The sequence below is a fragment of the Asterias rubens genome, chromosome 7 (genome assembly GCF_902459465.1).
Source record: "Asterias rubens chromosome 7, eAstRub1.3, whole genome shotgun sequence".
In the NCBI taxonomy this organism is placed as follows: domain Eukaryota; kingdom Metazoa; phylum Echinodermata; class Asteroidea; order Forcipulatida; family Asteriidae; genus Asterias; species Asterias rubens.
Window position 1 is genome coordinate 10910903 of NC_047068.1, and position 16603 is coordinate 10927505.

Below are 16603 nucleotides of genomic sequence, written 5' to 3' on the forward strand. Positions count from 1 at the left end.
TACAATTAAAAATACAATTTGTTTCAGAAGTTTGAAAGTGATGTAGGTGCATATGACTCTTGTGCATATATTTAACGGTTGACTTATGTTAAAGTAAATGGAAAAGTTTCCGTATGGCGCCACCACTTTTTCATTCGAAATAAAATAATATAGTATCTAATTTACCTGATTGATATATCCCTTTTTGTAAAAATGAGTGAAAAAGTGGTGGCGCCATACGGAAAGTTATCCAAGTAAATTTAAAAATTGTTGTCATAAGTTGTCGTGAGGGGTCGTGAGTTGTCAGTATTTAGTGCGATCGATATTACATGATGATGCACCAAGGAAAACACTGTTTTAAAAGGTTCAAGTGTTTTTTTAATAATTTTAGCAAGACCATGAATGGAGGAATTTTCTTCCTCCATGGTAAGACTGAGTTTTTACTGTTTGCCTAAGAACACTGAAATTATGGAATAATCTGCAACAATCGCTCATAGGTTCCAAATCCCACCAAATCTTCAAAAGCAAATTCACAATTTAATTTATTTAGCTTAGCTTAGGTTAGGCCTAACTAAACTAAAAAAAAAAAAAAAAAAAACGAATTACACAACGCTCGCCTGATTTCCTTCATTGTTAAGTTCCCCATCGGAAGTTTCATGAGGATAACCATGGGATAACTACCAAGTACAAAATGAGTGAAAAGTGGTGGCGCCATATGGAAAGTTATCCGAGCCAAGTACCAATTGTTATTAAAAATAAATTTGTATCAATTTTTTTCATTTTATGAAAAATAATGAATATTATTTTTAGCCTAGGCCTAGATCGAGATACTTCTGACTCTGATCTGACTTCTCTTTTCATTTGAGTTGAGTTAAAAAGAAATAAAATATACCTTGCACTTGGAAAGTCACCATTCATCATGAAATATGGGGGATATTTCGGTTTCTCATCTACTGTTTACATTTCTGGAACAATAATCAGATAAAAATCAACAAATTGTGCAGAGTGTAGTGACAGGTCTTTTGCTTGGTTGTCGCGGTTGCCAATAGTATTTCAGATAGAGCATGCGTAGAACACCAATCAATTAGGAAGAAATGCACCCAGAGGCCTGCACGTTTCACAACACTTGTTTACGTTAGTGTGTACCAGACTATATATTTTAACTCATAGAATATATGGAATGCGAACACATTCGTAGAGTGTTCCGGCCGCGTGGCCTAACGGATAAGGCGTCCGACTTCGGATCGGAAGATTGAGGGTTCGAGTCCCTTCGCGGTCGTAGTTTTTTTTTTTTTTTAATCTGGTGATAACTTGCTTTTCAAGCTTCAGTAGGCACTAAATATTTGCTTAGTAAAACAAATCAATTGTTTCCTTTATTTTATTAAGAATTAATCTAAACGTGATGTAAAAGACACTACCTAGGCCTCCAGCTCCATGCATGATGATTGACCCATGCAGGAACGGCCTGGACAGTAATGTTATATACATGTAGTTAACATTATTTTTAGGCATGTCACGATATCGCGCTTCCCTATTGAACAAATTTGTCCTAAGTAATCATTGCATCAACTCGACAAAATAATTGTATGCGAACAACGCCGGGATATTGTAATACCTTACTCTATGGTAATACCCGGATCCGGATTAGGGCCGGTTGACTTATGAGCTTTCTCACCCTCGTGTGTATATAAAATGGTCGTTACTATGGTTGCAGAGAGTGGCCCTGGCCCATGTACAAACTGCCTTTCACTGTTCTCGCATCACTGCATGCAATCAAATATCCATGTGTACAAACGCACCCACACTGATAAAAATGTGCACTCGCTATTTACCGGTACCCTTACCGTCACAGGAACCCAACACCAACATACACCTGCTATCCATGCCACTGTGGAACCGTCACTTCGGGACTAAAGACCAGCTTCCAAATTCACGGTAATGTAGAAAATTAACTTTTACACTAGTCTTTGTTGATATAGCAGTTTTTATCTTCCAGTCTAAAGTGCTGGATTGACAAGCACTATTTTATATTTTCGTTCCTATTTACCATCAACCCAGAACTGAGGATCGAAGCAGTTTGCCCCTTTCTCATAATACCGTCGTGCTTTTAGGCCTACTACTGTATACTAGTAAAAGTCATGTAGCAAGTCACTGCTGCTCCAGTGTTTGTTAGGGAATGTGTGGCCTAGACCCTAACTGAATTAGTGACGGGATATTTGCAGCTAGCTACGACCCGTGTCACATCATGTGGAGCTACCTCCATGGTCACCGTGTCGTCGAGTCCCATCATCAGCCCTTAAAGGAACACGTTGCCTTGGATCGGACGAGTTTGTCTTTGAAAAGCGTTTGTAACACTTTGTTGTAAAATTCATATGGTTAGAAAGATGTTGTAAAAGTAGAATGATCCACACAAACATGCCTCGAAATTACACGGTTTTCCTTTTACCTCGTCGACTAACACGGTCGCGGCCATCATGTGAGTCAAATTTTTGACTCCCATGAATGGCCGACCGTGTTAGTTCGCAAAATAAAAGGAAAACCACGCAATTTCGAGGCAAATTTGTGTGGATCATTGTATTCTACTTTTCAAACTTCTTTCCAACCACTGCATTTTATAAAAACCAGTACAAACGCTTTTAATAGACCAACTCGTCCGATCCACGGCAACGTGTTCCTTTAAGTGACTTCGTTCCGAATATTGTTTGCAATAGGAAAACAAACAAGTGCTAATGATGATATTTTCTTCCCGAATTTAGGCTGAAGATACTATTATTTTTTTGTAATCAAGTGAGGTTTGCGGTTTTTAGTCTAAATATTGACACCAATGTGCATACATCTCTTCATTATATCATCAATGTGGCGGTTACCATGGTTTAACAATGTTGAGCTTTGTCAAACCACCGCCGGTTTTTAACTTCTCAAATACGCCACACTAATTCATCTGTCATTTTACCGCAAACCACGCTTGGACGTTTTTACTTCCACCATGCAAAGTTTCGGTACCCAAAGTTTAATTACTTGTGTATGGGCCCTACGTATTTTAAATTGAGATTGTCTTTAAAATTTTAGGTGAGTTTAAAGGAACACGTTGCCTTGGATCGGTCGAGTTGGTCATTGGAAAGCGTTTGTAACCGTTTGTTTTAAAATGCATATGATTAGAAAGATATTTTAAAAGTAGAATATAATGATCCACACAAGTATGACTCGAAATTGCGTGGTTTTCCTTTTACCTTGTCGACCAACTCGAGCGATCCAAAGCAACGTGTTCCTTTAAATGCTTTTACCAAAAGTTTACTTGCGGCATAAGTACAACTCTAAATGACTTCCAACCTCCCAGCTATGGTTTCACCATTATGGTTTTGAACTTTGACCATTCTAAGTAGAATCGTTTACCAAAACTGTATGAAGTTGAATGAACATTTTGAAGTTGGAATTCGTATTCTGTCGAGTTTGACTTGAGGCCGCACGTTACGGTTATGCACGGCATTTGGTCAACTGCGTGTGATAACTTAGTGTCACGCAATAAAAACCAGATTTTTGTTTTTTTTTTATGTGAGAAGGATTTTTTTTTTTGTATAGCCATGGAGGTAGAATAACCTCAAAAAAGTTATAGGGCTATCTATCAACCGATTCAAAGACTTGTATTTACCACAAAATCGACTTCACATATGCAATAAGTTTCCGTTATTTTGTAATGAAAATAAACCAAAATGCCAGCAAATTGTCTTGAAAATTGCCCTGATGTGTTTGACATGGCAATCACGGACCGGTAATCCTATGAGGTCATTTTTAGTTGTCACGTTGATAGCTTTATGCATAATCCGTCTTGTCACTGGACCGGAACAATAATTTAGTCTTTAGAACCACAGACACAGTATCCAATATTATGCAAATAAAAATACAACAGTTGCCTAATTGGTGAGCAACAATAACGTCAGTAACGGTTGAATGACTTTACTAAGTTGGGAAAATACATTGAAACTATCGAAAAACAAGTATTTTCGGAAGAATTGTTGCCGGTTCAGGTATGTTAGACGTTTAACGTTTACGTTTTCAATTACGTTTTCAACTCCATCTACATGTATTTATAACTCGTCATTTGGAGCTGGCTGGTGGCGGAGCGTTTATCAATAATACAAGACTCGGTATGAATTATAAATGAGCTTCGATCTCTTTCGACTTGTATATTTTATCAGTATACAATGCATATCTTTTGTATACCACAGAACAGTATAATGTAATCCCTTCATCGTGGTAAGAAGCGAGTGAATGGTCTCAGAGAACGTCAAAGATACCCCTTTCTCCGTCTGCCACCGGGAACATCTGCCCCGAGGAGGAGCTGGGTGACGCAGCCGGGTGACGGACGGTGACGGACCCCAACCCAACACCCCATCATGGAGATATACAAAGTAAACCGTAAGTTCATAAAGAAAATCCTGTAAACAACTTATAAGGCACTGTATTTATAGCCGATTTCACGACACTCTGGGATTATATCTCGATAAAAAAAGGTCAACGATACCGTTCGTGATTTTTTTAAAAATGGAACCCTTCCGTCACCTTGTTTACATAAATAGTCGTCTATGTACCGACTTTGTTTAGTGAAATAAAAGTAGGCCGGCCAAGCATACTTATACGTAACGGGATACTTGTGTTTACTGTTCAGCTCGACCTAACAAGCCTTGGGACTGGTGATTATCACCATCGAGCTTTTAACTGCCATATTTCGTTTCAGTTTGAAGGAAAACATATGCAACGTTATATTTACGGTACCCTCAATAACAATTACGTGTTTGTTTTTAATATTGTTCGGCAATGAAAATGGCGCAACAACTTTGGCTGTTTTGTTTGTTAGTATAACATTAGTTTTTTTTTAAAGGCACTGGACATTGTTAGAATAAAAGCTTACTTGCTCACGAGCAATGGAGAGCTGTCGATAGTATAAAACATTGTGAGAAGCGGCACCCTCTAGTTTTGAGAAAGAGGTTAAAATTCTCATTCAAAATAAGGATTTAAGCCACAGACTTTTTTTATAAGCATTCCTTCGTTATTTTTGTGCAGCTTCGATGATCAACTGAGTCCAAATTTTCACAGATTTGTTCTTTTATGCTTATGTTGAGATATACCGAGCGAGAATACTGGTCTTTGACAAAATTACATAGTATGGTTTTTCAAAGTTGTTGAACCTCGTACAAACGAAGCCGCAACTTCGGCCTCGTTGTACGAGATTGAAAAACCTCGGAAAAACCTCGAAAAACCATAATTCGACCCCACGATATCAAGTACTTATGTACCTTGCATATGTAGTCCGTGAATTCAGAGCGGGCCGGTGCTTGGCGTAAAGAGCCCTGGACAACTAGCCAGTTGTGAGTTAAGTGAACTTGCCATTTAATTTTCCTGCCGCTTTTGCACTTATCCACACTGACGAAGTTAAAGGCACACTCAGTTGACTGATGAGTCAGGGTTTGCCCTTAAAGCCATTGGACCCTTTCGGTAAAAAAAAAAAAAAAAAATCACGGATTTACAAATAACTTCCAGGGTTTACAGAAGGTAGTGGTGAAAGACTTCTCTTGAAATATTATTCCATGAAATGCTTTACTTTTTGAGAAAACAGTGAAACAATATCAATTCTCGATATCGAGAATTACGGATTTATTTTAAACACATGTCATGACACGGCGAAACGTGCGGATTGTTGTTTTCTTTAATAATTGTCTAAGGGTTCTTTGTGCTTTTTTGGGTGGTGTTTGGGGAGGCTCTCTGCTATCATTGTCCTCGGGCCCAGTGGGTTGGCATAAATCTGTGAGGGTGCACTCTGTGCCAATTTAATTTTTTATTTTATTTTTCTGAGGGTTTTTAGTCCATTCTATGTTTTTTTATCTTCAATTGTTGTCCCTTCCTCTTATCGCTGCGGTGTTTTGTTGTGGGTGTAGTTTTTTGTTTTCAATAGTCTGGTTTTGCTTGTGTTTTAATGATTTCTATTGTGTGATTCTAAAATGTTTCAGTGTAATCTCCTTTTTATATTGTATAACTATATTTTTATCGTTGGCAGGGGTCTGGTTTTACACATCTTTTGATGGCAGTTTTATACTTTTGTTTTAACCTTGACAGCCCCTGTACAACTTGTAACTATTGTGTATGTCTAAAGATTAAAAAAAAAAAAAAAAATACAGGGGTGGGTTGTCTCGTTATTTTCTCCCGACTCCGATGACCGATTGAGCCTAAATTTTCACAGGTTTGTTATTTTATATATAATTTGTGATACACGAAGTGTGGGACTTGGTACTGTTTACCGAAAGGGTCCAATTGCTTTAACTTGTTTTTACTGGTTGGCCAGTTTCACTAATCCATCATCATTTTCACTTGTTCATACACTAAACAAAAAAAGCTATAGCTGTTTTAGCACTGATAGCCAACCAGACCGCTGGGAGAGAATTTTGATTGGTTCTTTTGTGTTTTAGGAGCATTCATAAATACCTCAGACAGTTTTGAAAAGGTATTAACGAATGGCCGTTTAAAACCTTGCCGAGTCAAAGTAAAATTTTAACACGGCATTTACTCTTATACTATGGGCCTATAGCTTCACTTTTTTCTACACTACAGCTCTGTTGTGAAAAGTGCGCCCTCTGTAATGTTGTCACCTGAGCCTTTGATCGGCTTCAGAGATAATGTCCCTTGTTGGATCGATTGCCGAAGTGTCCTCGAACTGTCAGACAAGTTTCATACAAAGACAATATGCAAATCAAACACACGGTTGCCTTGGATCTGAAGCACCCCAAGGGGTAGAATTACAAGGATATAGACGGCTCATCACTTAGCGATCGGCATACGGCACAGATGGAGGGTTCCGGAAAGACGTTGGACGGCAGGGCTGGAACGGCTCTGTTCAGATAGGCCCACCACTTAGACCAGGGATATTTTGATTAATCATCCAACGTCATCATTACGTCACATGCTTTTAAACTGATGCTGCAAAGTTTTGTGACTTGACAACAGCCTTTAACCGTCGTTGAGAAACGGTGTTCAAGAACCACGTAATCGCGTTATACATCTAAGTATAAGCACAGGGAGATTATACGTGCTTCGGAATTAGGATTTTTTTATTTGTTACAAATCTTCACTTATACAAGTGGTTCTTTTTAAACCGGCACCTTTTATCCGAATCTTCATTTCGCACACACTCAACGAGCTTAACAACTGAAACTGCAAAAATACCTATTGCAAAAACATCTTCTGTCATATCATACGGTCGTCTTGAAGTGGTTGAAATCACCATGAGCGAAACGCCAATGGAAGTCGATCCCTCTGAAGATTTCGAAAAGAAGAAGAGGGAAAAAGGTAAGAGAACTGTAGGTTTTGTTGGAGACGTTACTACCGTCATATTTGTGTCGGGAAATAAAATGCTACAGATCGTAGTTGCCAAGTGGAAGTTGCCGAACTTAAAGGCAGTGGACACTATTGGTAATTGTCAAAGACTAGCCTTCACAGTTGGTGTATCTCAACATATGCATAAAATAACACACCTGTGAAAATTTGAGTTCAATCGGTCATCAAAGTTGCGAGATATAATGAAGGACCTCAAGTTCTAAACTCGAAATCAAATTCGTGAAAACTACGTCACTTCAGAGGGAGCTGTTTCTCACAATGTTTTATACCATCAACCTCTCCCCATTACTTGTCACCAAGAAAGGTTTTATGCTAATAATTATTTTGAGTAATTACCAATAGTGTCCACTGCCTTTAAGGAAGATATAGAGTCAGTCGTCCGATATGACTCCATTGTTGTCGAGACACCACCAACTTGACTTTTCTTCTTCAGTTTTGCCAGAATCTTGTCACCCACACTTGTTATTAAAAGCAGTGGACACTATTGGTAATTGTCAAAGACTAGCCTTCACAGTTGGTGTATATCAACATATGCATAAAATAAAAAACCTGTGAAAATTTGAACTTAATCGGTCATCGAACTTGCGAGATAATAATGAAAGAAGAAAACACCCTTGTCACACGAAGTTGTGTGCGTTTAGATGATTTCGAGACCCCAAGTTCTAAACTTGAGGTCTCGAAATCAAACTCGTGGAAAATTACTTCTTTCTCCAAAACTATGGCACTTCAGAGGGAGCCGTTTCTTACAATATTGTATACCACCAACCTCTCCCCATTACTTGTCACCAAGAAAGGTTTTATGCTAATAAATATTTTGAGTAATTACCAATAGTGTCCACTGCCTTTAACGTCAAACCACTGAGTGGTTTTATGGTGAAACATCACAACTGAATCATCAGAGCACAATATATAAGAAGCCCTATAAATTTATAGGGTTTGAGCTATTGTTTCTGCGTCCGCAATAATATGTTCACTTTACTGTTCGCTTCATGCATAGGGACGGTACTATAGGGTGCACACAAATCCGCAAGAATGGTTGCTTCATGTATAATAGAGATTGTTTTATGATGCCCAAGTTTTCTTGAAAATCTTGTCAAACATTGCTACAATTACAACCATGCTAAAATTAACCTATAGGTTAATGCTGTCGTGTGAATAGGATTTCAAATCAACTCCCAAGGTTGCCAACGGGCATAGACGTTCCAGTAGTTTCAAATTCAAGGTCATGTTGGTCCTTTTGTCCATCAAATCGAGGGAAAAGTTCTCGTGTTGTACGAGTGGTTTTCCTCAGCTGCAGGCAGCGTCACCCCGTTCGGTTAAATTTCTCCTCCTGCCCCGAGGTAGGCCTACTTGACTGCCACAACCGTCTAGACTCGTAGATGTCGTTGATCTGGTGCTCTATTCAACGAGATCATGGAGCAAGATGACAAGATTAAGCGAATATTGATCTGTTTTTAAAATTTAACAAACAGAGTTGGGGAGAGTGCTTTCTGTTCTAACAGCAAGGCTTCTGATGGACGATACCCAAGCCTACATCCGTATGGACTGTGAAGGGGGTAACCCTGCTTGTTTCATACCCAGGAAAAGGTGGCATCGGCCCCTGGATGGAGAAAATAAGTTGAACACCTTGCAGACCTGGGTTGATTGATTTATTATTGTAGGTTTACAGAAAGGGTGACGTGGTTTATATGAGATGGATTACACCTTAAACAAAGTGACCCTGGTGTTGTTATTTTCACTGTTTGATTTCTCTCCACAAAATGTAATAAATTATACACACTCAAGTAACAAAAAATATATATAACGGCAAAAAAACAAACACCAAAATGTTACATAAATTAGATGTGGAGAAGGTAAATAGAAATACTATATCAAAGCCTGAGTCTACCAACAAGATTTTGTTGCTAAAAGTTCAGACAAGCATACATAAGAAAATACATTTTGTTCGTATACAAATTAGTAATACACAATCTGAGAAACGTGTCTGACAGTAACATCTCTCAATTTTGGGGAATGATGTCTTTTTCCATAACCACATTATTTTGAAGTGAAATGTTTCTCAAAATGCTTTATTCAACCGAAGGCTGATGTATTTCTAACCATGTGAGTTTTCATTGCCATTATTTTAGGAGTGTCAATAGCCTACCTTCCCCATACAATGCATGTTCGTCATCATACTCAATTCCATCAGACCATCACAATAGCTGAAGTGTGTCGCCATCATCAATGCAAAGTGATTTTGCATAACAAAAAAAGTATTTCAAAAAGAAATTTAACATTCCATTTACGCACGGCACGCATGTCACATTAACAAATGACCAAGCTACATTCAGAACACTCTGGTCCTATCCCAATTAATTTCCTGCTTTTAGCTTATAATAATGGAGAATCGTGTTGCAATTTTGTCCATTCATAGGTTTGAAGTTGTACACTTCACCATACGGTATTGTGGTATAAAGATGCAAAATAGCAACTGACAATTTCAGTTCAGTAATAATAGCGGAATATTGGCGCCAAACGATCGCTTCCATGGCAACAAACATAAAGGCCAGTGACGTTATCAACTATGTGGGAGAGCAGACTATGTTTTTTGAAGTGAAGTTTGTTGCTGGAAGAAGAAATGTTTATGGTGGCGTACTGGAAACAATTTCAGCTGTTTTGTGTGGAGTCATAAATGGACATACATGTGGATTTATTTAAAGGGTCTATGTACTTTTTGTAGGACAAAAAACACAATGTCCACAGATTTACATTAAATTTACACAGTTTGAAGATAATGATTGTAGAAAGCTTCCCTAAAAATATTACTTGCTGAGGTGCTTTAGTTTTTGAGAAATGAGTAAAACAATGTCCGAAGTCGGACGCCTAATCCGGTTTCTACGGTTTTTAAAGTCGGTTTGACTATTCAAATAAAAGCGCCCTCAAATGTCACTTATTGACAGGTTAAAGTCAGGTGACAAAATGTCTCCACCCCCTTTCTTTATGCCCTCTTAATGCCCCTTTCCGATTTGTTAGGAATTTGTTAGGAATTTGTTAGGACATGTTAGGACATGTTAGGTTTTGGTTAGGACTTGTTAGGACTTGGTTAGGACTTGTTAGGACTTGGTTAGGACTTGGTTAGGACTTGCTGGGACTTGGTTAGGACTTGTTAGGACTTGGTTAGGACTTGGTTAGTACTTGGTTAGGACTTGGTTAGGACTTTGTTAGGACTTTGTTAGGACTTGTTAGGACTTGGTTAGGACTTCTTAGGATTTGGTTTTTAGGACTTCGGTTAGGATTTGGTTAGGACTTCGGTTGTAGTCCGGTCGCTGGTGTGAGGGGTCACGCGGCCGGTTTGTGTTATTTCCCCAAGCATCTGTACCTAATGCAAAACTTGTTATAGGAACATATACATATTTGTTGCTATAACAAAACAGTTGTTGGCAGTGTAAGCACTTTATGTAATCCACCATTAACATGACTACGACGCACCTGTAGAAGTTTTAGCCATCTAGCTGACGAAAAATAGAATAAATCCATTATTTATATGTAGGGCCTAGACCTTTTGCATGACATCGATACAAAGGAAAAATGAATCACTGAGCGAATAACTCCAAACGGGAAATTATAGCGTATTTCTCATGAAACATGACATTTCAGACGGAAATATTTAAGGGATGTTTTAACTACCATCACCCGTGACCGAGTAAGTTTGATGTAAATCAGTAATTTTCACGATTTCACTCGGACAAAAACGAACATGTTTCCATAACATAAAATAAGCAAATGCATGCAAACTGCAAAAAGCACATGACGAAATTAAATTAAACACACAATATGCCTATAAAGAAACAGTAAATAGTTACAAGTAAACATTCTTCTCTCTTTTCATAAAGGCACTGGACATTATTGGCAATTACTCAAGTTAGCATACACGTAACAAGCAACATAGAGTTGTTGATAGTATTGTGGGACGCGACATTCCTCTGAATTAACGTATGATCATATGCATACGTGTAGTTTTTCAGAAAGAGGCACTTTCCCACTCCAATAATAAAATACTTCCACTGCCTATATGCATCTGAAAGGGCACAAAGTAAATGCAACAATGGTGTGTTTTCTGCTTGCAAATTCGATGACCAATTGCGCCCAAATTTCAACAGGTTCGTTACTTAAAGCCATTATTCGGTACAGGAAAAGAAAAAGAAATTCACAGATTTACAAATAATTTATAGGGTTTACAGAAGGTAATGGTGAAAGACTTCTCTTGAAATATTGTTCCATGAAATGCTTTACTTTTTGAGTTTATTTTAGCGAGAATTACGGATTTATTTTAAAAACATGTCATGACACGGTGAAACGCGCGGAAACAAGAATGGGTTTTCCCGTTATTGGTTATTTTCTCCCGACTCCGATGACCGATTGAACCTTAATTTTCACAGGTTTATTATTTTATATATAAGTTGTGATACACGAAGTGTGGGACTTGGACAATACTGTTTACCGAAAGTGTATAATGGCTATAATGCGTGTGTTGGGATACACCAAGTGAGCATAATGCTCTTTATTGATGACAATTACCCGAGAAACGTGTCCAGTGTCTAAATATTATTCGAATGTCTCAACACTACAATTTATAAACCCCTTAAATACAGAAAAGATGTCACGCTTTGTTTGCACCTTAGCTTCATCCAATATTAATGCGACGCCTGCTCGTGTAGATAATGAAATTTTAATCAGGGTTTTCGCGCTAAAGTCACACAGATTGCACACGAAATAGTGCGATGCAGTTAATATTACATTGCCTGACGCCGTGTTGTGATGTATGCTCAATACGGCACAAAGCAAACATTAATACTATACATGTTTATCTACATTTCAATATGCAGCTGGAACAGTGACCATAAACTTCAATAAGAGGATACCTCCCTTTCTAAATAAATGTATAAATAAGAAACACAAGAAGTTTGACACTTATTATAAAAATTAGTCCAAGTCATTTCAAATTTGATACTTCCGGTGATCAAAAACTATATACTACGTTTTGTCTTGTGCAACACAAATAACTTACATTATTAGTGATAAATGGTATTTGGGTGACATTTGTAATCAATAACAAATTATTGTATTTTGTTGGTGCAGTTGAGGTTGCCTCTACTTTTGCCAAAATTCGAGGCTGTGACTTTGGAAAATGAAGGTCTTTATTATTTTAGACCTTCGGACTGCCAGTTTTGTTTCACTCATAAATAAAATTAATGGGACCAAACTAAAAGGACTTATTGACGTAATATTTTGTCTTTGACTTCTGAACTCACCAACTCCACCTTTATTGCTAGACTGAGCAAATAAATTGACAATGATTGGTCGACTGAAACGAGCGGTCTTTGCTCACACGGGTCGCTTTTATGATCAATAAAATGGCGATGGTGGTGACGTGACTGGATGTTTTCATTATCAAAATATTTTTTATGAGAAACACATATACGTTGTTGTATTTGAGTCTACATAAAGTCATAAAGAGCGACACAGGGATTTCGTGGCAGAATTAGCATTGTGGCAGGAGATTTTCCCCTTTTTATGTTTATAGGGCACCAAGACATTTCCTTCTTGGTAAAGGGCACACTATAGTAGTAAATTGTAAATATCTACTGGAGCATTTCAAGAGCACCATTGCAATAACCAGGGGGCAGCCGGTGCAGAAATGCAAGATGTTGCTAACTGATGATGACGATTGATAATTAATAACCATGTTATTTATTTTTCATTTTCTTGAATTTACAGAGGTTGAAGAATGCCGGCAACTCTTACAATCCCACCGGGTGTCACTGGTCAGCCAGGTCATGTCCTTGGACATGCTGCTACATCTCAAGGAACACGTGGTCGTGGACGTCGATAAAGCTAAAGACATCCGGCGTAAAGGTCGTGGGGTCAACAAGGACATCAACGAAGCTATTCTTGCCGAGTTGCTGACGAGAGGTGTCCGGGAGTTTGAGGTCTACAAGAACGGTTTGAGGAAGTTCGATCTGAACTTGCTGGCTGACTTGTTGGAGCAAAAACATTTTACAAGTAAGTTATAATAGGGAGGTTTAGCTGCACGTTACGCTAGCCAAGACATGAACGTGAAGTCAGAAAATAATTATGTCGTTTCTAGGTGACGTCACCACTTTGTGCTTATTTTCTTGCTAAAAAATATGACGTCTGCACGTACGTAGGCCTACCTGTCGCGATAAATGGTAACTTCACTTATGCGTAAAACATTAGTTTTCTTTCAACAAACATTTTTGACCACGTTTTTGCTTGCGTAGGCCTTAACGTGCAGCTAAACATCCCTAATAATGGCTTCTTACAGCGCACATATCCGTCACTCAGTGACGCTCCTGGCGCTGTATGCCTACAGTATTTCCTGCAAGGTATGCGGGACTACGTTTGGCGGGAAGTTTGAAGGCGAACGTTTTCGGCATGGATATACGGCGTAAGCCTTTTTGAAAAAGGTGGTCACTATGGGATTGCAAGGTTTGGTTTGGGTGGATGGTGATCAGATTTACCCAAACCTAATAGTGTTATAGTAGTGTGTCTGCCATACCTGAAAATGGCTTCGCCAAGCATCATTAGTCTATGAAGTATTTATCATTGTCATTAATATTCTATTTCTACCTCCATGGTCACACAGAACTATAAACAACTTTCCCTGATTCGGCAGAAATTCCCTAAAGAAATTATCTCCATAATATTCTGATGAACAAGTTTGAAAATCTCCCTGATTATGGAACTTAATGTCTATTATGATGAATGTAACTTAAAGGAACACGTTGTCTTGGATCGGTCGAGTTGGTCTTTGAAAAGCGTTTGTAAACGTTTTATATAAAATGCATATGGGTAGAAAGATGTTTAAAAAGTAGAATACAATAATCCACACACATTTGCCTCAAAATTGCGTGGTTTTCCTTTTACTTTGAGAACTAACACAGTCGGCCATTTAAGGGAGTCAAAAATTTGACTCCCATAAATGGCCGACCGTGTTTGTCGACGAGGTAAAAGGAAAACCACGTAATTTCGACTGATACTTGTGTGGATCCCTATATTCTACTTAAATTTTTTTTTATAATCATATGCATTCTATAACAAACGGTTAAAATACGCTTTTCAAAGACCAACTCGACCGATCCAAGGCAACGTGTTCCTATAACAAATCTCGCTGAATGTTGTCCAAAATCTCCCCGATCGCAAGAAGCAAATATTGGCAGCTCTGCAGGGTAAAATACGGGAACAGCCGTCGATTTCACCAAACTCTTCCAACTTAGGATTAATCTTACGACTTAGGATGAGTCCCAGCCTTGCACTGTAACATGGTAAACCTTAAAGGCAGTGGACACTATTGGTAGTTACTCAAAATAACTAAAATACTGCAACACTGCCACTAAAGCCGAAATGTACATTTTTACAAAAAACAGCCATTAAAAATATTACATATCTATATTGCATGGAAATAATAGTTTGTGACAAATACAGTGTCCAGTGATTCTTAAGTTCTTTTTCCCTTTCACCTTCCAGAGATGATGCATGTCTTGGAACCCGTCTCCAAGAAGTTAGGCCACCACTGGAAGCATCTATCAGATGAGTTAGGTATGCCTGGTGTCATCCCTAAGATAGAATCCAAGTATGCCAGGGTCCGAGAACAAGCTCTCTACTTCCTCCTTATGTGGGAGGAGACTTCGGGCATTGGTGCGACGATCAACCGTCTTGTCGAAGGCCTGGATAGGTGTGGCATGAAGCAAATTGTCCGTAAGTGCGACATATTGTATTGTGACTATTTCATTTCATGGTAGTGAACACAGGCCTGCATGGTTCGTTTTTGAAAGGACAAGGGCACCATGGGCATTGGCACCAAGGCTTTTTCTTCTTGGTAAAGGGCACACTTAATATGAGGAAAATATGTAAATTTCTACTGGGGCATTACAAGAGCACCAAGGCAATAACCAGGGGGCATGGAGGCAACTGCCTTGGTTGCCTCCGTGAAGTACCTGGCCTAAATTTACTCTTCAGATAATTGATGCTTGTATTATTGTTTTGTGTGACACGTGCTTGGTATACTAGAATAATAATTTTCGTCAATTTGATTCCCCCCTTTTTTTAGTTTACGTGAGGAAAGTAATTCAAGGAAAGAGTGTAAAGAAGAAAGGAAAGAAGAAGAAGAAAGGTTCAGGTAAGAAACATTTAAAAGTACCTTGAGTTCAAAGCAAATTTTGAGTTTCTACACTACCGGTTCTTTAAAAACCACGAATAAACAAATCATGTTATTATGATGAATGTAACTACAAAAATCTCCCTGATTGCAAGATGCAAATAATTGGCAACTCTGCAAGGTAACAGGAACAGTGAGCTCAAACCCAAATCCAGTGATTTGAAAGTTCCTTTCCATCTCTTAAAGAATGTCCCTGACCCAGTTTGCAAACAGTCATCTGCAAAGATAAATTTGACAATAATTATGTTCCACTCTTTCTTGTCTATTCTCAGGGAAAAGTCGCACATCAACAGGCACCAGGAGGTAACATCAACCCCGCTTCAGTGGAATGAAGCTAAACATTAGATTTGTTTTATAAACAATGGAGGAACGCACACTTTGTCAAAATGTTGTCAGGCAAACGGTCTGTGCATGGAGGTAGAACCTCCATCGTCTGTGCGGACTTAGAATGCCGTGTGCCGTTGTGGCAGAAGATTCTGTGGTTATTGACAAATACATGTTTTATCCCCCAAATTTGAATCTGAGAAGACTCGATTTCAGCAGACGATCTCAAAAATGTGAACACCTTTTGAAATGTCACAAGTTAGTTTTATTGTATATATCTATATTTATGAATTAAACCATTCGAACGGTTCCAAAATCCAAAGGATACTTCCCCTTTAAACATAAACTTAAAAGTAACCTGAAAATTAAAGGCAGTGGACACTATTGGTATTTACTCAAAATAATTATTAACGTAAAACCTAGCTTGGTGACGAGTAATAGGGAGAGGTTGATAGTACATGTATAAAACATTGGGAGAAATGGCTCCCTCTGAAGTGCCATAGTTTTCGAGAAAGAAGTAATTTTCCACGAATTTGATTTCGAGACCTCAAGTTTAGAACTTGAGGTCTCGAAATCAACTATCTACACGCACACAACTTCGTGTGACAAGGGTGTTTTTTCTTTCATTATCATCTCACAGGTTCGATGACCGATTGAGCTCAAATTTTCACAGGTTTGTTATTTTATGCATTT

General features: G+C 38.3%; 2 protein-coding genes and 1 non-coding gene across 7 annotated transcripts in view; 2 read left to right on the forward strand and 1 right to left on the reverse strand.

Moving 5' to 3' along the window:
• LOC117292537 (von Willebrand factor A domain-containing protein 3A-like) overlaps positions 1-1005 on the reverse strand; it is a 36383-nt gene extending 35378 nt beyond the window's left edge. For all 4 annotated transcript variants that reach the window (XM_033774627.1, XM_033774624.1, XM_033774626.1 and 1 more), the window contains exon 1: positions 872-1005. In XM_033774627.1, coding sequence (XP_033630518.1) covers positions 872-900 — 29 coding nt within the window. In that variant the 5' untranslated portion in view covers positions 901-1005. The remainder of the gene's footprint in view (positions 1-871) is intronic.
• A 180-nt stretch (positions 1006-1185) lies between these two features.
• Positions 1186-1258, forward strand: Trnar-ucg. Its single transcript has one exon. It is a non-coding gene; the product is annotated as a tRNA-Arg (tRNA).
• Positions 1259-1828: 570 nt separating this feature from the next.
• Positions 1829-16343, forward strand: LOC117292538. 2 transcript variants are annotated; one of them, XM_033774629.1, is made up of 6 exons: positions 1829-1914; positions 4206-4395; positions 13126-13410; positions 14896-15126; positions 15479-15547; positions 15859-16343. In XM_033774629.1, the coding sequence occupies exons 2-6, from the start codon at positions 4374-4376 to the stop codon at positions 15891-15893; spliced, it is 642 nt and encodes a 213-aa protein (XP_033630520.1). In that variant the 5' UTR covers positions 1829-1914; positions 4206-4373; the 3' UTR covers positions 15894-16343. The 2 variants fall into 2 exon arrangements, with proteins under 2 accessions (XP_033630520.1, XP_033630519.1); XM_033774628.1 differs by lacking the exon at positions 1829-1914 and adding an exon at positions 6583-7317 and having other exon boundaries at positions 4350-4395.
• Positions 16344-16603: the final 260 nt, after the last annotated feature.